This window comes from Lipotes vexillifer, unplaced genomic scaffold (genome assembly GCF_000442215.2).
Source record: "Lipotes vexillifer unplaced genomic scaffold, Lipotes_vexillifer_v1.1 scaffold809, whole genome shotgun sequence".
In the NCBI taxonomy this organism is placed as follows: Eukaryota; Metazoa; Chordata; class Mammalia; order Artiodactyla; family Lipotidae; genus Lipotes; species Lipotes vexillifer.
This window is the reverse complement of record NW_006788521.1, coordinates 469,943-495,870: the sequence shown is the minus strand read 5'-3', so window position 1 is coordinate 495,870 and position 25,928 is coordinate 469,943. Positions and strand designations below refer to the sequence as shown.

The 25,928-nt window shown below is 37.0% G+C and overlaps 1 protein-coding gene across 2 annotated transcripts in view; it reads right to left on the bottom strand.

Moving 5' to 3' along the window:
• The window catches only part of TEX10 (testis expressed 10), a 56,542-nt gene that overhangs the window by 7,559 nt on the left and 23,055 nt on the right, over nt 1-25,928 (bottom strand). For both annotated transcript variants that reach the window (XM_007461639.1, XM_007461640.1), the window contains exons 8-12: nt 25,475-25,650; nt 23,617-23,794; nt 17,971-18,059; nt 16,083-16,216; nt 968-1,048 (exon numbers count right to left, since the gene is read on the bottom strand). In XM_007461639.1, the coding sequence (XP_007461701.1) occupies nt 968-1,048; nt 16,083-16,216; nt 17,971-18,059; nt 23,617-23,794; nt 25,475-25,650 (658 nt within the window). The remainder of the gene's footprint in view (nt 1-967; nt 1,049-16,082; nt 16,217-17,970; nt 18,060-23,616; nt 23,795-25,474; nt 25,651-25,928) is intronic.

Sequence of the window (25,928 nt, the reverse complement as noted above, 5' to 3'; positions counted from 1 at the left end):
TCTAACTTGTAACTGCATGTATATATGGTTTAATCTCCAGCAAACTACTGCTGAGTTACCATAAACTCTGCAAGTTCTGAGGTCTTAACCTTTACCCAGGCTGTCTGAAAAAAGTGGCCAGATCAACACTGGGATGTTGATCTTTTACTAGAATAGTGAATGTAGTCAAAGGGCATAAATTTCTGGAGTGGAAGTAAAAACAAAAAAAAAGAAAAGAAAAAAGATGGGGATCTTTGGAGACACAGTGTATAAGGATTTGATAGCAGGGAGAAAAGAGAGTACTGAGGATTCAAAGCAGTAGTCTTCCAACTCGAGGGAAGTAAAGAAAAGGTGGTGTAGATATGCCTGTAAAATTATCCAAACAAGTGAGAATCCCTGGAAGATAAAAGTTTTAGAGTCTCCCCTTGCACTGTAACACATAATTATACTAAAAGCCAAAGGGCAAAGTGTAAATGTTGGAGGAAGTTAAAAGCAAAACTCAGGCATACCTAATGAGAATTTAATGCCAATGGGAACAAGAGACACCCACTGGCCAAAAGACAAGTCAGTTTCATGGCTGAGCTCACTGCTTCCAGTGACCAGGCCTTGAGCCTGTGAGGTGACATCCCTACTTTACACCCCAAACCTTCTGGGTGGAAACTGAACCTCAGTATGGATGCTGGATTCCCAACACAATGACACCTGGCACATGTTAATTAAAACATTTTAAGTCAGAAGGACCTGAGGTATAAGAGGTCTTTCATTGTTCAGATGTAAAAAGTAAGGTCCTGGCAAAAGAGATTTTCCCAAGGTCACAGAATTAATTAGTAACAGCCAGGAAAAACACCAAGATTTCTCAGTTCTCACCACAGCATCATGAAATTAAGCTTAGACTTCTGGACACTCACTCTCTCCTTGGTTATGGCAAACTCAATCTTAACCAATGCTATGCTTTTGTGTAACAGAAAAAAATTTTAAGTATATTTACCAAATGCTTACTGATGGCACTCTGCAGGATGTCAAAGCTTTGGCTTCGGGCAGGGATAACCAATAAATTGTGACAAACTGTCTGTCAGAAAAGGAGAAAACCAATACCAAATCAGAACATGTTAAGTCAGAAACAAGTTCAATAGTTTTTTAAAAAAATCTACTCGCTCTATATATTAAAAAGAAATTTAACAAAAAGTGACTTAAAGATGCAGATGTCAAACAATCAAGCCTCATATAAATGGTCCAGTTTTCCAAATAATTCATTTATTAAACATTTACTGAGCACTGAGCTAGGCCTATTAGGTGCTATGCATAGGAATGAAAGAAAGAGAAACTCCTCTGTCTCACAGCCCTCAAGGAGCTTACAATCTACCAAGGCAGAGACTACATTTCTATTAAGTAAGTGCTACAACAGGAGATCTCAGTGACATGAACGAAGGGCAGACAAAAGCCTTTCTCCCATTCGGTGGAAAAATATAACACTGAAAAAACTTATAATTCAGAAAATACCAATACCATGTTCAAATTAATTATAATGCTACCTCTTATTCCCTAAAGGTAAAAGGAAAATAGTCTATAGGAAAAGAAGAAAAATATGAATGAGGTGGGAATCAGATCTCTAGTATTTTTCATTTTCTAAGTTCTCAAGAAAACAAGAAGAGGGAAGGACAGCATCAAGTCCTTCAAAGAATCACAACACAACTCCAGAAGCTGATGGAATTCAGTACCAATCAAGTATGCAGAAAAATCCCACGGAAAGACAAAGATAAGACTGGTTGAAAGAATATCACTCTAGGAAGAGAATGAATAGTCAATATAAATTCAAGAGGACTGTCAGCCCTCAAAAAATCAACAGCTCTATGCATTATGTCTCTATAAAACCTCTTGTAGAGTGACCACCCAGAGTTTTCACATGGCAACTATCTTTTTTTTTTTTTTTTTTTTTTTTTTTTTTTTTTTTTTTGCGGTACGCGGGCCTCTCCCTGTTGTGGCCTCTCCCGTTGCAGAGCACAGGCTCCGGATGCGCAGGCCCAGCGGCCACGGCTCACAGGCCCAGCTGCTCCGCGGCATGTGGGATCTTCCCGGACCGGGGTACGAACCCGTGTCCCCTGCATTGGCAGGTGGACTCTCAACCACTGCGCCACCAGGGGAGCCCACAATTGTCTTATCTTTTAAACCTATAGGTAACAACGGAAACAACATATTTCCAATGCCATCTTTCTACTTCAAAATGAGTGTAATTAATATTTTCACTCATAAATGATAAATCATATTTGAAAGGCCCATTCAATAATAAATGATCATTCAATCCCTTCCCTTCTGCCTCCCCCCCACTTCCTGAACAATTCAGTTCTAAAGACACTGCATGAGGCAAAGCTAGACATCACCACTAGAGTGAGTGGGAGAGCTTCAGTGGCCCAGAGCAGGCTACCCATTAACAAATGGAGGCACCCTGTCCCCAAGAGTTGGAGTTCAAATGCGATAAGGAAGATGCCTGCATGGGAAAGGGGTGGCACCAAAAGGAGACTGATTACAGGCAAAGTAACTGATGAAGTAGGTAAATATATTAAGCAAAATGGAAGTCAGGTTTCTCACCATCAGAAAAGGCAGGTACAAAAGAAAAGGAGACAGCTAGAATGGACCCAGGGGTGTTGTGTTCCTGATTTCTGTTCACTGATAGGGCATGGGAACAGCAACAGCTAATAGCAGTGACCACACTTAAAGGAAAACTGGGCTTCTTAAAGAAATACCTGATTGCAGGGCTGGCACAGAGAAAATACAACATGAATCTGTAACAATCTGTGGTACAAGAAAGTAGGGAAGTAAGCTGACCCTTGAACAATGTAGGGGTGGAGGGGTGCCGACACTCCATGCAATCGAAAATCTGCATATATCACTTCATAGTTGGCCCTCCATATCTGAGGTTCCTTGTATCTGCAGATTCAACCAACCATGCGTCATGTAGCACTGTAGTATTTACTACTGAAATAAATCTCCAAATAAGTGGGCCTGCAGAGTTCAAACCTATGTTGTTCAAGGGTCAACTGTACTCAGAGAAAAATGAGGATGTATCAAAAGAACAAAGAAGCCAGCTTTCAGGAGGTAACCATGGGAAACATGAGAGTATCAAAATTAATAAGGATAGTAAGGAATTTTAACCCACTGGAAAATACAGGAAACCATACTAACAAAAATAAATAAATGAATAAATTCGAAGACAAAAAAGGAATGGGATATTTACATTGTTTCAAAGTATCTCCCCATAAAATATTATTAATAACAAAGGGGAAGAAGTAAAGAATGGAGAACGTGGACAGGTACCACTTACTCAAGTGATCAAAGTGAACATCTAATGGGACAAATCAAAACCATGCACCACCTGACAGGATGCAATCAGAAAACCACAGCATCACTCATGTCATATTCCTGCCAAATTTGTATAACCTGATCTAACCATGAGAAAATAAATTAAACCTGAATTGAGAGAAATTTTACAAAATAACCGTCCTGTGTTCTTCAAAAGTGTCAACGTCAACGAAAGACAAGGAAAGACTGAGGAACTATTCCAGATTTTGAAAAAGACTAAACAGACATTACAACTAAATGCAATGAATCATTTCAGATGGATCCTGTAAAGTACATTATTGGGACAACTGGCAAAACACTAGTAAACTCTGAGGATTAGATGACAGTAATATACCAATGTTAATTTCCTGATTCTGATGACTACATTGTGTTTACGTAATGGAATGGTCTTGTTTCAGACAAATACAGGCATACCTCAGATACTGTGGGTTTGGTTCCAGACCACTGCGATAACAAATATAGCAATAAAGCAAATATCACAATAAAGCAAGTCACACAAATTTTTTTGGTTTCCCAGTGCATAAAAAAGATATGTTTATACTATACTGTAGTCCATTTCGTGTACAAGAGCATTGTCTATAAAAACAATGTACATATCTTAATTTTAAAATATTCCATTGCTAAAAACTGCTAACCATCATCTGAGCCTTCAGTGAGTCATAATCTTTGTGATAGTGCAGGGTCCTGCTTTGATGGTGATGGCTGCTGACTGATCAGGGTGGTGACTATTGAAGGCTGAGGTGGCTATGGACATTTCTTTTAAAATAAGACAATAAAATTTGCCACATAGATTGACTCTTCCTTCCAAGAGCACTTTACCCAAAATGGAACTTCTTTCAAAATTGGAGTCAATCTTCTCAAACCCTGTCACTGCTCTATCAACTAAGTTTACGTAATATTCTAAATCCTTTGCTGTCATTTCAACAATCTTCTCGTCACCAGGAGTAGATTCCATCTCAAGAAACTACTTTCTCTGCTTATCCATTAGAAGCAACTCCTCATCCATTAAAAGTTTTATCATGAGATATCTACAATAAAAGTCGCATCTTCAGGCTCCACTTCTAATTCTAGTTCTCCTGCTATTTCCACCACAGCTGCAGTTATTTCCTCCACTGAAGTCTTGAATACCCCTCAAAATCATGAGGGTTGGGATCAACTTCTTCCAAACTCCTCTTATTGCTGGTATTTTGACCTCTTGCCATGAATCACGAATGATCTTAATGGCATCTAGAATGATGAATCCTTTCCAGAAAGTTTCCAATTTACTTCGCTCAGATACATCAGAGGAATCACTATCTATGGCAGCTATAGCTTTACGAAATGTGTTTCTTATATAACACGACTTGAAGGTCTAAAAGACTCCTTGATCCATGGACTGCAGAATGGATGTGTGTGAGCAGGCATGAAAAAAAACAATAATCTCATTGTACATCCCCATGAGAGTTCTAGGGTGACCAGGTGCACTGTCAATGAGTAGTAGTATTTTGAAAGTAATCTTTTTTTCTGTGCAGAAGATATCAACAGTGGGCTTAAAATAATCAGTAAACCATGTAGACAGATGTGCTGTCATCCAGGCTTTGTTGTTTCATTTACAGAACACAAGCAGAGAAGATTTAGCATGATTCCTTTTTTTTCAACTGTTTTTTTTTTCTGCTCACTTCTCTTTTTTAAAATAATTTATTTATATTTTATTTTTGGCTGCGTTGGGTCTTCGTTGCTGTGCACAGGCTTTCTCTAATTGCAGCGAACAGGGGCTACTCTTCACCGCGGTGTGCGGGCTTCTCATTGCGGTGGCTTCTCTTGTCGCAGAGCACAGGCTCTAGAATGCAGGCTCAGTAGTTGTGGCGTATGGGCTTAGTTGCTCCGCGGCATGTGGGATCTTCCCGGACCAGGGCTCGAACCCATGTCCCCTGCATTGGCAGGCGGATTCTTAACCACTGCACCACCAGAGAAGTCCATAATTCTTAAGGGTGCTAGGATTTTCAGAACAGTAAATGAGTGTTGGCTTCAATTTAAAGTTACCAGCTGCATTAGCCCCTAACAAGTCAGCATGACCTTTGAAGCTTCAAAACCAGGCACTGACTTCTCCTCTCTAGCTATGAAAGTCCTAGATGGCAACTTCTTCCAATATAAAGCTGTTTTGTCTACACTGAAAACCTGCTGTTTAGTGTAGCCACCTTCAATAATATCTTAGCTAGATCTTCTGGATAATTGGCTGCAACTTCTCCATCAGCTGCTTCATCTTGCACTTTTAATGTTATGCAGACAGCTCTTTTCCTTAAACCTCATGAACCAACCTCGGCTACCTTCAAACTTTTCTTCTGCAGCTTCCTCACCTCTCTCAGCCTTCACAGAATCAAAGAGAGTTAGGGCTTTGCTCTAGATTTGGCTTAAGGGAATGTTGTAGGTGGTCTGATGTTCTATCCAGACCACTCAAACTTTCTCCATGTCATCAATAAGGCTGTTTCACTTTCTTATCATTCCTGTGTTCACTGAAATAGCACTTTTAATTTCAACAACTTTTATTTTGCATTCACAACTTGGCTAACAGGCAGAGAGGTCTAGTTTTCAGCCTAAATTGGCTTTAAACATGCCTTCCTCACTAAGCTTATAATCATTTCTAGCTTTTGATTTAAAGTAAGAGTTGTGCAACTCTTCCTTTCACTCGAACACACCTATAGGCCACTTGTAGGGTTATTAATTGGCCTAATGGCAGTATTGTTGTGTCTCAGGGAACAGGGAGAGAGATGAGGGACGGCTGGTTGGTGGAGCAGTCAGAACACACACATTTATTAAGTTCACCGTCTCATGTGGGCATGGTTCGTGATGCCCCAAAACAATTACAATGGTAATGTCAAAGATCACAGATCACCATAAAAAATATAGTAACAATGAAAAAGTTTGAATATTGCAAAAATTACCAAAGTGTGACAGAGACATGAAATGTACAAATGCTGTTGGAAAAATGACCACCAACAGACATCCTCAATGCAGGGTTGCCATAAATCTTCAGTTTGTAAAAAACAGAGTATATGCAAAGTGCTTTAAAACAAAGTATGCCTGTATGCTGAAGTATGAGGTATGGGCATCCTGTCAAATAGTCTAAGAAAACAGAAGTTCTTTGTCCTGTAGTTATAATTTTTCTCTAAGTTTGAAAATGCTTCAAAGTAAAAGTAAATAAAAATATAAACACATAGATGTATACACACACATAAACATACACAAATACAGGCAATCCTCACTTCTGCAATTCCAGTGTTAACAAAAACTTGCATACTTCAGAACCCTGACCTCACATTGCACAATTCCAGAACAGGCATGCTAATTTAGTACAATGTGGAAATTAAGGGTTTTTTAAAAATATAAAACTTCATTTTTCTTAAGAAGGTTCTGTACATTTAATTTCTACATTGAAGTATTTTCTACCTAATTTTATCAGGAAATAAACAGAAATGTCATGCACCTAACAGTTTTTATAAAATCACTGTATTGCTACATTAAAATGTTAAAAAGAGCAAGTAAAAGAAAGAAATTATAATTATTAAAATACTAAAATTCAGATTTAGAGATTCTTTCACTTCCCAATAAAATTACATCACGGAATATATTTACAGAATGAAAATTTCCATATACTCACACTACGAAACAGGGCTCAACTGTTCTAAGAAAGTGTCGTCAAATTTACCTTTGGCAGATTACATTTTACCTTTCCCGTTGGCCATGTCTCAACTATTATCAATGAATAATGAAAATGGTAAGAAAGAGATAGACAACCTGCCTCTATTCTGGGGCTCTTTCCTTACCCCAGTACTTCTTTACATACATGCTTTGTGGGGGGAACAAACCCACTTCAACCAAGCTGCCTCTAAAGACCACCCAAGGGTTCCCTAGTATTGGAAGCATGTTTGTGTTCAGAGTCCTTTTGTGCCCCACTTGCTTTTTCCTATTATCCCAACTGCTTAATTACCATGGCTTTGTAATAGATATTTGATAGTACAAGCCCTCTGGCTTTATTTTTATTCAACACTTTCTTGTTATTCTTGTTCGTCTGTATTTCAACATAAATTTTAGAATCACCTTTTCAATTTCCACAAAAACATTTGCTCTAATTTTGATCTGGATTACACTGAATCTGTACTATAGATTAATTTAGAGAGAGCTATTATTTGTACAATTTTGGAGTCTCCCAATCCATGAACATTATATACCCCTGCATGTATTTAGGTCATCTTTAATATCTCTCAGTAATGTTTTATGGTTTCCAATGTTTTCAGAGGTCCTCAGCAATTATTTCGTGAAATTCTCCTTTAATCCATATTCACGTTATGTATGTGTGTGTCCCCATTACTAAGGTACAGCCTTTAAGAGTCTGCAATGAGGGGCTCCCCTGGTGGCGCAGTGGTTAAGAATCTGCCTGCCAATGCAGGGGACACGGGTCCAATCCCTGGTCCGGGAAGATCCCATATGCTGCAGAGCAACTAAGCCCGTGTGCCACGACTACTTAGTCTACTCTCTAGAGCCACAACTACTGAAGCCCGAGCGCCTAGAGCCCGTGCTCCACAACAAGAGAAGCCACCACAATGAGAAGCCCGTGCACCACAACAAAGAGTAGCCCCCACTCGCTGCAACTAGAGAAAGCCCACACACAGCAACGAAGACCCAATGCAGCCAAAAATAAATAAATAAAATTAAAAGAAAAAAAAAGAGTCTGCAATGAGAGCTTATGTGTACACTGAAGACCCAAACCACTTCCAGGCCAGCAACTTAAACTAATCATTGTTTCCTTAGGACCATGAGTCACAGAGGTTACTGGCTTAGCTTTTAAGCCCCTCTGCTTTTGCAGCTTAAGAATCTGGGAAATGCTGGAGGGGATCAGGCCCCTCAGAGGCCTCTTGAGTCTCCTATTTCCTAATTCAGCTCAGCAAGATGATCAAAAGGTTGAATGGATTCTCTGTCCTCCAAGAGGGGCCATTTGACAAAGCCAAATTCTTATCCTCTTTGCCTGAGAGAGAGCTCGTCTCCTCAGATTTGTTGATGAATAAAAAGCTGTACATGCACAAGGTGATGAAATTCCACATGGCCAAAGAAGCAGCAGAGTTGTGAGCAAAAGAATTCCCAAAGCTCAAACAGGGAAGAGAGATGTTTGAGTTCTAACCAGCCAGCATGGAGTGTCTTCATAGAACAACCAGGTCATTCAGATGATACTCAGAAAGAGAACGTATTAATAGTAGGGCTAAATTAGCACTAGGGCAGGAGTTAGCAAACTTTCTATAAAAGGCCAAAGAGTAAATATTTTAGGCTTTGCAGGTCACATACAGATTCTGCCACATATTCTTGGTTTCTTTTTAACAACTGTCAAAAAAACGTAAACAGGGACTTCGCTGGTGGTCCAGTGGGTAAGACTCCGCACTCCTAATGCAAGAGGCCTGGGTTCAATCCCTGGTCAGGGAACTAGATCCTGCATGCATGCAACAACTAAAGAGTTCACCTGCCACAACTAAGAAGTCCACATGCCGCAACTAAAAAAGATCCTACATGCCACAACTAAGACCCGGCACAGCCTAAATAAATAAATAAATATTAAAAAAAAAAAAAAAAGTAAAGCCTGCTCTTAGCTCAAGGATGGCACAAAAATAGGGCCACCAAGATTTGGCCTACAGGGCTGTAGTTTGCTGATCCTTGCCTTAGTAAAGGTTACTTGCTCTAATAAACCACCCCAACAAAATTTAAAAACAAGACACTAAAGGATAAAGGTGATAACTCAAGTAACTTGACTGCCTGCCAGGACAAAGCAAAACACTCTTTAAAAAACAACAAATCCACCACATAAAATTTCCATTGTCCAATATACACTCAAAAACTACTAGAGATGCTAAAAACATGAAAATGTGCCACATAACCAGGGGAAAAAGCAATCAAAAGAGATGACGGAATTAGCAGGCAAGAACTTTAAAACAACTATTATAAATATATTCAAGTAGTTAAAGAAAAATGAATGTAAGAGAAACAGAAGATGAACCAAACAAGTTGAGATTAAAAAAACCCATTATCAGACACAGACCTACTAGAGAATGGACTTGAGGATATGGAGATGGGGAAGGGTAAGTTGGGACAAAGTGAGAGAGTGGCATGGACATATATACACTACCAAATGTAAAACAGATAGCTAGTGGGAAGCAGCCACATGGCACAGGGAGATCAGCTCAGTACTTTGTGACCACCTAGAGGGGTAGGATGGCGAGGGTGGGGGGGAGACGCAAGAGGGAAGAGATATGGGGATATATGTATATGTATAACTGATTCACTTTGTTATAAAGCAGAAACTAACACACCATTATAAAGCAATTATACTCCAATAATATGTTTAAAAAAACCCATTATCTAAAATTTAAAATTCATTGGGTGGTCTCTGTTCACAGATCACATGGTCATCTCTGTAGAAAATCTGTAACAATCAACAGAAAAAAAATCCTGGAACTAATAAGCAATTACAGCAAGGTTGCAGGACACAGCATTAATATATTAAAGTCAAACCACTTCCCTAAATATCAGCAATGAACAACGGAATTTGAAATTAAAAACATAATACGATTTACATTAGCACCCCCCAAAATGAAATATTTAGGTATAAACCTAATAAAATATATATATGGTCTATATGAAGAAAACTAAAAAACTCTGATGAACAAAATCAAAGAACTAAATAAATCGAGGATATTCCATGTTCATGGATAGGAAGACTCAATATTGTCAAGATGTCAGTTCTTCCCAACATGATCTATACATTCAACATAAATTCAACCAAAATCTTACCAAGTCATCTTGTGGAGATCCATGAACTGATTCTAAAGTTTATACAAAGGGGCAAAAGACCCAGAATAGCCAATATATATTGAAAGAGAAGAACAATTTGAAGGACTGACACTAACCAATTTCAAAAATTACTATAAAGCTACAGTAATCAAAACAGTGTGCTACTGGCAAAAGGATAAATAAATAAATGGAACAGAAAGAGACTCACATAGTCAACTGATCTTTGACAATGGAGCAAAAGACTGTCTTTTCAACAAATGGCGCTGTGATAACTGGACATCTATATGAAAAAAAAATGAATCTAGACAGGCCTTCAACCCTTCACAAAAATTAACTCAAAATGTAACCCAACAAACCTAAATGTAAAACGCAAAACTATAAATCTCTTAGAAGATAACATAGGAGGAAAAATGTAGATGACCCTGAGTATGATGACTTTTTAGATACAACACCAAAGACACAATGCATGAATGAAATAAATGATAAGTTGGATGTCATTAAAATTATACTTTTGTTTTGTGAAAGACAATGTCAAGAGTCTGAAAGGATAAGACACAGAGTAGGAAAAAATCCAAAATATTCAAAGAACTCTTAAAATCCAACAATAAGAAAATAACCTAATTTTAAAATCAGCCAAAGACCATAACAGACACCTCACCAAAGAAGACACAGGGCAAATAAGCATATGAAAAAACATTCCACATCATATGCTATCAGAGAAATGCAAATTAAAACAATTGTGAGATACCACTACACACCTATTAGAATGACCAAAATCTGGAAGACTGACAATACCAAATACTAGCAAGGATGTGGGGCAACAGAAACTCTCATTTACTGCTGGTGGAAATACAAAATGGTACAGCACTTTGGAAATATGTTTGGTGGTTTTTTACAATATTAAATACACTCTTACCATATGATCCAGCAACTGCTCTCCTTAGTATTTAACCAAAAGAGTTGAAACCTTATGTCTACACAAAAACCTACACACAGATATTTATAGCAGCTTTATTCACAACTGCCAAAATTTGAAAGTAATCAAGATGTCCTTCAGTAGGTAAATGGATAAACTGATATAACCAGACAATGGAATATTATTCAGTGCTAAAAGGAAATAAGCTATGAAGTCATGAAAACACATGGAGGAACCTTAAATAAATATTACTAAGTGAAAGAAATTATTTGACTAAGCAAATAATTCCTCCTGCTATCTTCCTAACATCATTCAAATGTATTTTGTAAATTACACTCTTCCTGGAATTATTAAAATAATCTAATTCTGGTTCTAGTTACAGCTGTCACTTAATCTATTCCTGATAAATTGTCACACTTGTAACTTTGTTCTTTTTCTCAGTTTAAAATTGCACAATGTTAGTGAAATGTTTAGACAAGTAACCTTATGAAGGAAGAAGTGTAGGTTAAAATAAATGTAACATTATATAATTTTGTGTTGTCTCTGCAAATAGTTTAAAAATAAAAGAGAACAAAATTACTCATTTGACATTTCAAAGCATTGAAAAAAAGGTATTAATATAATCAAACTGCTTGAAAAAATGTGATAAAAGGAAAAATCTTTAAAACTTGTAAAAAAAAAAAGCATGTAGAGAAAAAAACACATCACATACAGAGAAACAAAAATAAGAATAACCTCACACGTCATTCATTACACACTACAATATGGCATGAAGCGGTACAGTATAGAAGGCAGGTTGTATTAACTTGAAGAGCAAATGGTTAAAAACATAAGAGGCAAAGCTAACATGACAAAAGTGGAGACAAAAATGGAATGATTAGAAATACTGAAACTATGAAAAAAATACTGAAACTATGAAAAACAATCAATCATGATATCTGATTACAATGGAATGCTACATAGCAATGAAACAAAATGAACTGCTTACACATTAACATGGGTATCTTAGTATACTGAATGAAAAGAAAGGAAATTACTAAAAAATATTTCACTTTTAAAAAGTTCAATAACATGTAAAACTAAACAATATGGTTTGGAGTTACATGCTAATATGGTAAAACTATAAAGGAGCAAGAGTATGATAAAATTTAAGACAATGTTACTCTAAAGGGAGAGTGGAAAAGCACACAGGGGTTTCAAAAATAATGAAAAACATTCTATTTCTTAAACTAGATTAATGTTTTTTTATTATCCTTCAGAACTTAAAAAATAACTTTTAAAACCATTCAAAATTTTATAAATCACAAATAAAATTAACCTTAAAACCTTTCATTGGCTCTAGAATAGACATCTCCATTTGGAAACAGTATCTCTGCCTAGAGATTCCTTTTTCCTTTGTGATCTTTCCCTGTTAATTACTATTTCCATCATTAAAGGCAAGGTCATACAATTCTTTCAGAAGAAATGATCGCAAATATACTAAGTGTGGGACTTCCCTGGTGGCACGGTGGTTAAGTATCCGCCTGCCAATGCAAGGGACAGGGGTTCGAGCCCCGGTCCAGGAAGATCCCACATGCCGTGGAGCAACTAAGCGTGTGTGCCACAACTACTGAGCCTGCGCTCTAGAGCCCGCAAGCCACTACTGAGCCTGTGTGCCACAACTACTGAAGCCCGCGTGCCTAGAGCCCATGCTCCGCAACAAGAGAAGCCACTGCAGTGAGAAGCCTGTGCACTGCAGCAAAGAGCAGCCCCCACTCACCACAACCAGAGAAAGCCCACGCATAGCAACAAAGACCCGATGCAGCCAAAAGTAAGTAAATAAGTAAAATATTAAGAAATTTAAAAATATATATATACTAAGTGAAAACTGCGTGATCCAAATCAGTGTACAGAGTATGTTATTTCTATAAAAGGAGAAAACCAAAAGAATACATGTAATCATTTGTGATGACACAGAAGTTACCTAAAAGAATACATTTAGATGAGGTATCACCTAACACCGGTCAGAATGGTCATTATCAAAAAACCTAGAAACGATAAATGCTGGAGAGGATGTGAAGGAAACCCTTACACACTGTTGGTAGGAATGTAAATTGGTACAGCCACTATGGAGAACAATACGGGGTACCTCAAAAAACTAAAAACAGAACTACCATATGACCCAGCAATACCACTCCTGGGCACATAGCTGGAGAAAGCCATAATTCAAAAAGATACGTGCACCCCAGTGTTCACTGCAGCACTATTTACAATAGCCACGGAAGCAACCTAAATGTCCATCAACAGAGGAATGGATAAAGAAGATGTGGTACATGTATACAATGGAATATTACTTAACCATAAAAAGGAATGATATAGTGCCACTTACAGAGACATGGATAGACCTAGAGACTGTCATACAGAGTGAAGTAAGTCAGAAAAACCAATATATAATATTGCTTTATGTGGAATCTAGAAAAATGGTACAGATGAACTTATTGGCAAAGCAGAAACAAAGACATGGATGTAGAGAACAAACTTAGGGATAGCAAGGTGGGGAGGGAGGGTGGGATGAACTGGGAGATTGGGATTGACATATATACACTACTGTGTATAAACTAGATAACTAATGAGAACCTACTGTATAGCACAGGGAACTCTACTCAATGGTCTTGTGGTGACCTAAATGGGAAGGAAATCTAAAGAGGGGATGTATGTATACATATAACTGATTCACTTTACTGTACAGCAGAAACTAACACAACAGTGTAAAGCAACTATACTCCAATAAAAATTAAGGGAAAAAAAGACTATATTTAGAAACTAGGGAGGGAAAACAGATGGCTGGGAGACAGGGAATGGAGTAACACTTTTTACTATTATCCTTCTATTCTTCTAAATTGTACTTTGTGATAATACCTACTCCAAAAAAAAAAAATTAGAAAAATAAATTTTTATACTAAGGCTGTCAAAAACTATATATTTCAAATAATTTCACATGAAGAGGCCAACTTAAATATGGCAAATTTTATCCAAAATAAAACTGAAATCTTCACTTAAGAACTTCAAAAACTAAAAACAAAACTTTCAGATTTTTCCTAATGTATGTCTTAACATTTCAAAGACAGCAACCTTGAAGTTTAATACATGTTCTTGCCAAATGTACACTCAGAAATATAACTGATCACATTTTCATGACAATTGTGTCTTGGCTTTACACAGATAATTTAATTGTCAGAGAAAGATTAATGGAGTTGTCCAAGTTACCAAACTAGACACTAACAAATCTATGCCGGGAATCTGGGGCCCACTTATCCCCATACAATGGTTTTTCCAATACAGCATGACACAGTTTAAAAACATCAGAAACAGTCTGTCCTACAAAACAACTACCAATACTACTATTGGCAAAACTAAACTTCCCAATGTAGTATTCAAGGCCTCAATCTCAGTCTTTCTTAGCTCTCTTCACTTACTATGGATTAATATAAAATTTGATATTAAATAATTAGGTTGGTTACCCAATTCATTATTTTTCACTTTTTAAAATCCACTATTTTTTGAGAGCCTATATATGTTCATATATACAGGCACCAGGGTAATAAAAAGAACAAAGTGTCATTGGCATGACTTAAGTATTGTGATCAGAGTCAAACAAAACCATGAGAGAAATGTGTTAAACATCTACAAAAGGTACAGCCCTAAGGGACAGGAGGAAAATGAAGAGTATTCACGAACAGAATGAAAGAAGTAGTAAATAGATCAGTTGATTTTAATAAAATCAATTGGTATAGCAACAAAATAGATGTAGGTTCTAGAGACTACCTTGTTGAGAACACTGACAAAGCAGTTAAAAAAAAAAAAAAGGCTTATGGCCTAGCAATTAAGAGTTACAAGAAAAGAATATATAGTCAGTGTCCTAACCAAAAACCTTCTGAATCATTAAAAAAAAAATTGGCCAGCAGAGAACATAACCTCAGAATTTGCAAGGTTCAAACGAAAATTATTTGGGATGACACAATGACATTCCTACCAGGCAAGTACCTTTCCAATGCAAGGAAAGAAATGGAAGAAATAAACAACAGAAATTAACTAATAGATACATGTTTTTAGAGACTAAAATCCTTAGTATTAGCAGTTAGGATGTTTTTACATATTTAGTTTACATATTTGTAACACAGAAGACAATTTTGACTACTAGGGTAAAAGATCAGCCCTGTAATTCCAATTTAAAACATATCAATAATTAATTTAGACTTGTGGTTTTAATTTGAATTTCACTACAAACAGTACTGAAACTTAAATATATTAAGATTTATCATACTTATATAAATTTATTAGATATTTAAGATTTACTGTAACATTTGTGAAGGTTTGTCAAAAAACTGAACTACTTGACGAATAGTGAATATATTAAGTTATTTAAACAGTTTTAAAGTTTTAAATAGTTTGTAAAAGGAATAAAATATAATCAAAGTCTCCCTTTAAAATGATTGCTTAAATTTACTATATTTATCTAAAAAATAAGATTTGTAAGTTGAACTTAAAACTTTAAGGAGAAATTAGGTTTAAAATTTAAGTCTGATAAACTACATACTAATTCTTAAAACCAAAGAAAATGCCGAACAATCTTTTCTGATTAGAAAAACCCACCTTCAGGATACCAAATCCTACCCTAACTCTTATTCATCCTTCAATACCTAAGTCAAATTCTTCCTTTTCTATGAAGCCTTTCCTCTTTTCCATAGATGGATCCATCCTTTCTTCCCTATGCTAGACAAAAGAAAATAAATTTGTCTCTGTCAATCAAACTGCTAATTTATTCTATTGTATTGGCATAACTTATAATGAAAATACTTTTAGAAACATGCATCTTCTATCCAAGGATCACAAGCACTTTCAGAACATGGACTGTGTTTTATACTACTCTGAATCTCTGAAAGTATCTTACACAAGGCAACCCTAACATACAGCAACTGTTGGTGGTTGATTAACTGAATTCTAATAATTATGAGCTTCTTTTAAAATGGACAATTACCTCTGTTACGTCCCAATGGTGTAAAAATTGATCCAAGTCAGTAAGGTAAAGCAGCACAGGGGAAAGCTGTGTCTGGATGACATGAGGAACTCCTCGAAGGCTCTGAAGCCAAGTCAGCTCCTCTTTTGAAAACCCTAATTTGGGTATAAAGAAAGCCAATAAATAAATAAATCACAAGGCAAGTGACATTTCTTTTTTTTTTCTTTTTTTCTTTTTTGCAGTACACGGGCCTCTCACTGTTGTGGCCTCTCCCATTGCGGAGCACAGGCTCCGGACACACAAGCTCAGCGACCATGGCTCACGGGCCTAGCCGCTCCAAGGCATGTGGGATCTTCCCGGACCGGGGCATGAACTCGTGTCCCCTGCATTGGCAGGCAGACTCTCAATCACTGCGCCACCAGGGAAGCCCGTGACATTCTTTATTAATTTTTTAAAAACAGATGACATGTATCTTCAAGTTAAATTCTTCTTTAAGTTACCTTGTCTCCTCTGAATTTCTGTATTTCATGTGTAGTATTTTTAAAATTGAAATGCTAGCAATATAATGTAGTAAAATTCATATAATTATGTTCACAAAGGATGTAACCTGACTCAATTTGTAATGCAGCAAGAAACAGGTTTTACCCCTAATATTGGGGGCATTACCACCTTTACTTAAATAACTGTGAAAGGCATAATCGTTCTAATTAATGGTAGGTTTAAAAAGCTGTTGAACAAGTAAAATAATATACTCATTCATACATATACCAAACTCTATATTCTCTTATGTAATAGCCCTTCAAATGTTTTAAAACTACTCCATCCCTCCTAAGTCTTTTTTTTCGATAATGCAGTTCCTTCAACCATACCTTACATAATAAAATTTCTGATTCTCTTACCACCTCTATTACACTTGGCCTGACCTATACAGACAACTTGCCAAAGTCCCTCCTGAAAGATAACTCTTGGAATGATGAGAATACTTGCAATGTGGTCTGATGTTTTCAGATCACTATATTTCCGTGAACACGCCCTAGAGAGTCATCATCTAGTTTGGAAGCCACATCCCACTACTGATTCCTAACCAGTTTCCTAAAACCACTAAACCTTTTGACCAGTACTACTATTAAAACATAAAGCCGGGCTTCCCTGGTGGCGCAGTGGTTGAGAGTCCGCCTGCCGATGCAGGGACACGGGTTCGTGCCCCGGTCCGGGAAGATCCCACATGCCACGGAGCGGCTAAGCCTATGAGCCATGGCCGCTGGGCCTGCGCATCCGGAGCCTCTGCTCCGCAACAGGAGAGGCCACAACAGTGAGAGGCCCGCATACGGCAAAAAAAAATAAAATTAAAAAAAATTAAAAAAAAAAAAAGCCTTCACCTCCATCGCAAATGTGTACATCCAAAACTATCAAATAAACGTGTAGGAGTCTACTTTTATCTTTTATATAATATTTATCTTGCTAGATTTAGCTCCTTATCAGAACCTGTCAAGTTTTTTTTGGATTCTGACTTAACATATTAATTAAGTCTCCAAATTTCAAGTCTTCAGAAAATTTCAAAGATTCTCATCTTCATCATCCAAGTACAAAACAAAAATACTGAGACAGTACATCATTTAAAACAATAGTAATAATACTTAGAAATCGAACTTATAACATTTCTAGACTCATTTTCCTAATTTTGCTTTGAGGTCAATGGAATGCAAAAAATGGCTAATTGAAATCTGATATTCTTCCTATCAGGCTAAACATTTCAAACATGTTTAAAATGGATATTCTGCTCATCAACTTTTTCAAGTATGCAATGGGGTTCAAAACTTAGAGCCAAACAGGTATGAGAGTAAATCTCAGAAGAATCTTCATACTAGGCTTTTTTCCTTTCCTTAACTCGGCAGATCAATGTGGTTACCTGTAAGTGTTGAAAATAAGAAGCTGAAATAGTCCACATCACTCATCAACCAGTCTTTAACTGAAGACTTCCATCCAGAAAATGATGATCTATAATAAACAATGGGAGAACTATTATGAGAAGTGACCACTTGAAGACTCAAGAATAAAGCACAGTATATATAACCATTTTTCTTTATTGAAAACAAATCTAATTTAATAGCTTAAACAAAATCCACAGTATGTATTAACTTTATATATAAGGGTTCAAGTACCACAATATGGAAAATGTAACTTATAACTTATTTATATTTATGTAAAGTTTCACTGAAAAGCATAATTGGTCCACAAATATCGTACAAACTTAAAAATTTTTCCACACCACTTGAAAATCATACTCAAGGAGCCAAGATAAAGTTTTCCTTTTCAGTAGTACGTTCAGCTGCTATGTATTTACTGCTTGATTTTTTTTTTTTTTTTTTTTTTGCAGTACACGGGCCTCTCACTGTTGCGGCCTCTCCCGTTGCAGAGCACAGGCTCCGGACGCGCAGGCTCAGCGGCCATGGCTCACGCGCCCAGCCGCTCCGCGGCATGTGGGATCTTCCCGGACCGGGGCACGAACCCTTGTCCCCTGCATCGGCAGGCGGACTCCCAACCACTGCGCCACCAGGGAAGCCCTACTGCTTGATTTTTATAAAGTCTTACCTTGCTTACATAAATGAGTTAAGTTTAAACAAGTTCCTGCTTCCCACCTAAGCAAAAGTATCTTAATTAGGCAAAGAATACTTCAACTTAAAGCCACTCTAAGATAACTATGTGTTCCTATTCTTTTCAAAGTTGTAACTAGGTCTACTTCACAATATTGTGGCTGAAGTACTGGTAGGGGACTCCAGGGAATAGCTAAATGTACAGCAGCTTCTCATTAAATGAGGATTATCTGTTTCCTGCTGTAAGATCAGTTTCCAGTGACTCCTTTAAAAACTCTCTTCAAGGTAAGTCTAAGAAGGAATAGAGCAAATGTCAACCACGGATATAGCAAAAAAAAAAAAGCTGAGAATGATCAGATCCAACAAGCTGAGACTACTAATTTTTATCACAGAAATCTGAATAAATGTCACACAAAATTAGGAATTCCTAATTCAACTAGAAGCACTAAAATTTTTTACCTATGAAATAATTGTATTTATTAACATTCTTAGAAGTTGGGGAGTTAAAAATAACGGAAACACTCTTCTGATTATCATTCCCACAATAAGCAAAGGGCTATGGAGGGAATATTGCAAGCTAAGAGTCTATAAAACATCAGAGATGCTCAATGGAAAGGAGTACAAAATGATGATTAGAAAACAAACTAATATCCTCTTGAACCCAGTGAAAACTGTGCCATCCAGTGGCTAAGGGGGGTAGGAAATCCATTTAAGAGTCTAGTTTGGACAAAAGACAAGCAATATATCACGCTGTCCTTAAAACTATGATGAATATATATACTGTCCAAGCCAGAACACTTCTGAGAGTAAAAGGGGATGCTATTACTAAACATGCTGGGACAAAAGAAGTAAACTAGTACTGTTCCTGGCAGTCCAGCTCACATATTCACTCTACTTAAAAACCAAGCCAGGGGCTTCCCTGGTGGCGCAGTGGTTGAGAGTCCGCCTGCCGATGCGGGGGACACGGGTTTGTGCCCTGGTCTGGGAAGATAGGCCAGTGAGCCATGGCCGCTGAGCCTGCACGTCTGGAGCCTGTGCTCTGTAACGGGAGAGGCCCGCGTACCGCAAAAAAAAAAAAAAAAATCAAGCCAAATTTCTCAGTCCAAGAACTTCTCCCTTCTATTTTTATCTAACAGTGTAGATTACCTTTCCACATTTACGTCTTATGTTCCCCAACCCAGCTGTAAATAAACTAGGAGCAGAGAGGATAAGGAATGAGTAAAGGCCAGTAGAACAACACAGATGGGGGGAAAAATCAAACTCAAAAAGCTCTAAGTAGATGGTAAAAAAGGTAGGAGCAGGAATTCTAAGTACACTTTTTAAAAGATAAAATGAAGACCAACGGTTTTTTAGCTGATGAGTTTTTCACACATGGAACACACTGATATTCTTTGCTGGTAACCTGCTCTTAAAGTAACCTGCTCTTAAAGTCTCTCAGACAGAGACAGCAGAGCATCAGAACAGTACCTGAAGTGAACTAGATCTCACAGTCCAATTAATGTAACAGATGAAAATCAGAAATTAAAGGAACATTTCAGGAAAATTAATCTGGCAACAATGCACAAAACAGATGGGACTAAGAAGCAAGACTACTTGCTGTAATAGTACAGGTGGGAGATAATGAAAAAGCTGGCTAGTTTATAGTCATGATCAGGGACAGAAAGGGATATTTTGAAGAGAAAACTAAACATATGAAATAACCCAGGTTATTTCTAAGGAAATAGTCTTAAATTCTTAAATTCTAAATCTAGGAAAAGTGATACAATAATAATGCCACTGGCCTGAGAAAGTTAAAAAGTTCCAATTTTGTTTTATTTTTTAAGAGAGATTAATTTGAATAGGAACAATACATCTATAGAAAGAGAAGTCTACTAACAGACTCTGTGCAAATACTAAAAAGCAAAATTTAACTTAGTGGACTTTTAACTACAATGACATTCTGCTCTTAGTAATTATAAACCCCTATGACCATTATTTGTAAATTAATAGATTTCCTCAATACTCACCACAAATCCACAAAACGAAAAAAGTAAAAAAAACTTTTGAAAAAATCCTTGACAAAAGTTATTAAGCATAAGTCAATCATAACTGATAAAGATATTAAATATAGCTTCCAAAGAGAATCAATTTCAAGAAGTGTTCAAAAGGTGCTTTTAAATGAATGTTAAAACAGAGCCTCCAATAGTTATATCAAAGGAACAGTGCCCTCCACTGGAAGTTTTATTAACTTGAAACCACTTAAGTTATAAGAAAAGAAATAATATTTCTTTAAAGGCATAGCATTAAGTGCTGCACTAGACAAAGAGCAGAGCTTTGGTTTTTTTGTTTTGTTTTGTTTTTTAATTACTAAGAAAGGAAAACATGGGAAACTAATAAATGTTTAGAGTACTTCAAATTAAGACCAAGTCTTTCTTTAATGCACATGAACATAGAAACAAACACTGAATTTTCACATACAAACAACACATTGCAAACAGCTCTCTTTTGCTAAAAGGAAATGTTATCATCAGTTATGAAGCACATTCTGGGTGACAACATTCAAACGTATGTCCTATAAGACTGGCAAACAAAGCTAAAGAAAATCTACTAATAACGTGAGCTACTCCTATTGAACTGGGAAAGGGGATCTGTACAAGAAGCCACAAGGAAGCTAGTCTTTAAATTTTCAGTTCTGCCTAAAACCGTATCAGACCCTGTCCATAGGCCACAATCATTAACAAATACTGCTGAACACCAAAGTACCATACCTGATACAGACATGAAATTTTTAAGAATATTCTGAACACTCGCAATACGAAACACTATTAGTTATAAGACCTTTCAGAGTAAAATGGTACAGTCACTATGGAAAACAGTATGGCAGTTCCTTGAAAAATTAAACAGAGTACCATATGATCTGGCAATTCCACTTCTGGGTATATAGCCGAAAGAATTAAAAGGATTCAAACAGGTATCTGTACACCAGTGTTCACAGCAGCATTATTCACCATAGCCAAAGGGTAGAAACAACCAAGAGTCCATCAACAGATGAATAAACAAAATGTGGTACAATGGAATACAATGGAATATTGAATATTCAGACTTAAAAAAGGAAACCGTGAAACATGCTACAATATGGATGAACCGTGAAAACTTACACTGAATGAAATAAGCAAAACACAAAAGGAAAATATGAGGTTACCTAGAATAATCAAAATCATGAAGATAAAATAGTGGTAAATGGGGGCTGGGGGAAGGGGAAATGATTAGTACAGAGTTTCAGTTTGGGATGATGAAAAGTTCTGGAGATGAATAGTGGTGCTGGTTGCACAACAATATGAATGTACTTAATGCCACTGAACAGTTTTAAATGTATACGTAAAACTGGTTAAAATGGTAGTTTTATGTTATGTATATTTTGCCACACACACAAAGATATTTCAAGTGATTCCTTGTCTGAGTCTACAAACTTATTTATTTCGTCAGCTACATTAAATTCTGAGCTCCCTTCCAGAAAGGAAGGTGTGTACGGCCATTTCGTAACACCAAAGGTTTTAAGCACAGTACTCTCACCTGCCACTGAACCCTTACTGCATACTTTCTTTTTTTTTAAACATCTTTATTGGGGTATAATTGCTTTACAATGGTGTGTTAGTTTCTGCTTTATAACAAAGTGAATCAGTTATACATATACATATGCTCCCGTATCTCCTCCCTCTTACATCTCCCTCCCTCCCACCCTCCCTATCCCACCCCTCCAGGCGGTCCAAGCACCTAGCTGATATTCCTGTGCTATGCGGCTGCTTCCCACTAGCTATACCTTACGTTTGGTAGTGTGTATATGTCCATGCCTCTCTCTCGCTTTGTCACAGCTCACCCTTCCCCCTCCCCATATCCTCAAGTCTGTTCTCCAGTAGGTCTGTCTTTATTCCTGTCTTACCCCTAGGTTCTTCATGACATTTTTTTTTTCTTAAATTCCACATATATGTGTTAGCATACGGTATTTGTCTTTCTCTTTCTGACTTACTTCACTCTGTATGACAGACTCTAGGTCTATCCACCTCATTACAAATAGCTCAATTTTGTTTCTTTTTATGGCTGAGTAATATTCCATTGTATATATGTGCCACATCTTCTTTATCCATTCATCCAATGATGGACACTTAGGTTGTTTCCATCTCCGGGCTATTGTAAATAGAGCTGCAATGAACATTTTGGTACATGACTCTTTTTGAATTATGGTTTTCTCAGGGTATATGCCCAGCAGTGGATTGCTGGGTCATATGGTACTCCTATTTTCAGTTTTTTAAGGAACCTCCATACTGTTCTCCATAGTGGCTGTACAAATTCACATTCCCACCAGCAGTGCAGGAGTGTTCCCTTTTCTCCACATCCTCTCCAGCATTTATTGTTTCTAGATTTTTTGATGATGGCCATTCTGACTCGTGTGAGAGGGTATCTCATTGTAGTTTTGATTTGCATTTCCCTAATGATTAATGATGTTGAGCATTCTTTCATGTGTTTGTTGGCAGTCTGTATATCTTCTGTGGTGAAATGTCTGTTTAGGTCTTCTGCCCATTTTTGGATTGGGTTGTTTGTTTTTTTGTTATGGAGCTGCATGAGCTGCTTGTAAATTTTGGAAATTAATCCTCTGTCAGTTGCTTCATTTGCAAATATTTTCCCCCATTCTGAGGGTTGTCTTTTGGTCTTGTTTATGGTTTCTTACTGCATACTTTTGATAATTTTAACCCTTGTTCCAATCCACCTACACAAGACTCTAAACAAATAACGTGAAACAGTCTTACTCTAGTGAACTTCCTCTATCTAATAATAGTATGACAGTTTTAACTGTTGCATTAAGAGCAAATGAAGGGAGGAGCAGTATTTTAAAAAGCCTCTATAGTTCATGAATTGCCAGTAAAAGGACAGAGGGTCGGGGGGAAGATTATACACTTAAAATACAGCTCACTTGAGCATGCTACCTCATGTGCAGTATCCCGATAAGCATGGCAGCCAAACTTGAACTGAGTCTTCCCATAATACAGCAACGACTTAACCGAGAAAGCAAATCAGCAGGCAGACTGGGTAGAAAATATACAAGCTGGACCAAAAGCTGTTGAGACTCTGCTGGGAGAACCACCACAGTGCCTTCTTGTGGATCTAGTGGGGTAAGAAGATAAGTTAAACTAAAAAAGATATACAAACCAGAGTTAATAAAGCAGATTAAGTGATTATTTTCACTGTGTTATGTTGAATTCTAATACATCAATTACATGGAAAAAAGTTTTTCCACAAAGCATGTATGTATGGCTTAAGGTACTGTCTAGGGTAAAACACTGAATACATCGTTATTTAAAGATATGTTTAACACTCTATTAATTTCATAACATTCAAATGTATTATTTGAAATAAAAACTATGATGGGGTTAACGGGATTGGACACAAAGCGAAACGGTAAAAAACAAGCACTTCTGCCAAACAGTGACAATTATAATATCGACTTAAAGCCAAAGACCTATCTGTGTACACACACACACACACACCACCCCACATATGAGCAATACCGAAAAATACAGATTTTAAAATATTACCCACAAAAGGTGGAAACAAACCAATGTCTATCACCTAATGAATGGATAAATATAAGTGGTATATCCACACAATGGAATACTACTCAACATTAAAAAGAAATAAAGTACTGATATATGCTATAACATAGATGAATCCTAAAAGCAGTATATTAAGTGAAAGATGCCAGACTCAAAGGACCCATATTGTATAATTCCATCTATAAAAAATGTCCAGAATAAGCAAATACACAGAGACAGAAAAGAAGATTAGTGGTTGCCAGCAGATGGGGAAGGATAAAGTAGGGAGGGACTGACTTAATGGTACAGTTTCTTTTTGGGGTGATAAAAATATTCTGGAATTAGATAATGAACACTATTGCACAATCGTGGGACTATGTTAAAAAACCAAAGAATTGTACATTGTAAAATGGCAAATTTTATAGTATATGAATTATATCCCAATAACAAATATAAATTATACATATATATATGTATATATCCTAGTATGCTTTATTGATATTTCTGCTTAAAAAATGAACGTTTCAGTGATGAATAAAAAAAGTTATTAATAGATGAAAGTCATACAAGATATCCATTATGGTTAAGTAAGTAAAATTTGCCACCAAAGCTTCAAAGGAATCTTATAAAAATACCTGATCAATTTTGAATTTGTGAATAACATGTGGCTTAAAAGACAATTTAAGGGGCTTCCCTGGTGGCGCAGTGGTTAAGAATCCGCCTGCCAATGCAGGGGACACGGGTTCAATCCCTGGTCTGGGAAGATCCCACATGCTGCGGAGCAACTAAGCCCGTGCGCCACAACTACTGAGCCTGCACTCTAGAGCCCACAAGCCACAACTACTGAGCCCGAGTGCCACAACTACTAAAGCCTGCATGCCTACAGCCCACGCTCTGCAAGAAGAGAAGCCACCACAATGAGAAGCCCACGCACCACAACGAAGAGTAACCCCTGCTCGCTGCAACTAGAGAAAGCCCACACACAGCAACAGAGATCCAAAGCAGACAAAAATACATAAATTTTAAAAAAAGAATGCAAGAAGCATCTATAACCATTAATTTCTAGAACTATTCTAATAGATAATACTAGTGAAAATGAATTTACTGTGTGATGTTTTGTTAATTTTCCCATGGTATAATTAATTTATAATAATTTAAAGGAAAAGCAAACCTAAAGAGCTCCCCCTTTGAAACGTCTTTCCTAAATTGGGGTAGACCAATTATTACTTACATAGTTAAACAAAACTCTTACCATAGATTCGGAGAGCAGTAACTTGTAAACTTTTTAGTAATTCTTTATTTGCTCGTGCTGCAGCGGTATGGATAATGTCAATAAGCTGTGTTGAGAGCTCAGGGTTTCGGGAGCCAAGATGAGCAAGTTGCAATGGTAAACCAGCCAACCAACGGGATAACACTTTACTACGATACCTAAGGCCAAGGAAGAACGAAATAAAGTGTAATTTTCAAAGACAATGGAAATTAATTTAAACAAAGAATATTTTTAACTTAAAACACCACACAAAGTGACAAATCATCTACCAATAACACCACATTTACTTATTTAAACATGTGAGAGCCTACAAGATGACCGGCATCATTTATTTAGCTATAGCAGTTTCTAAAGTTTTACCCACTATATTAAAAGTTCATGTGGGGCTTCCCTGGTGGCGCAGTGCTTGAGAGTCCGCCTGCCGATGCAGGAGACG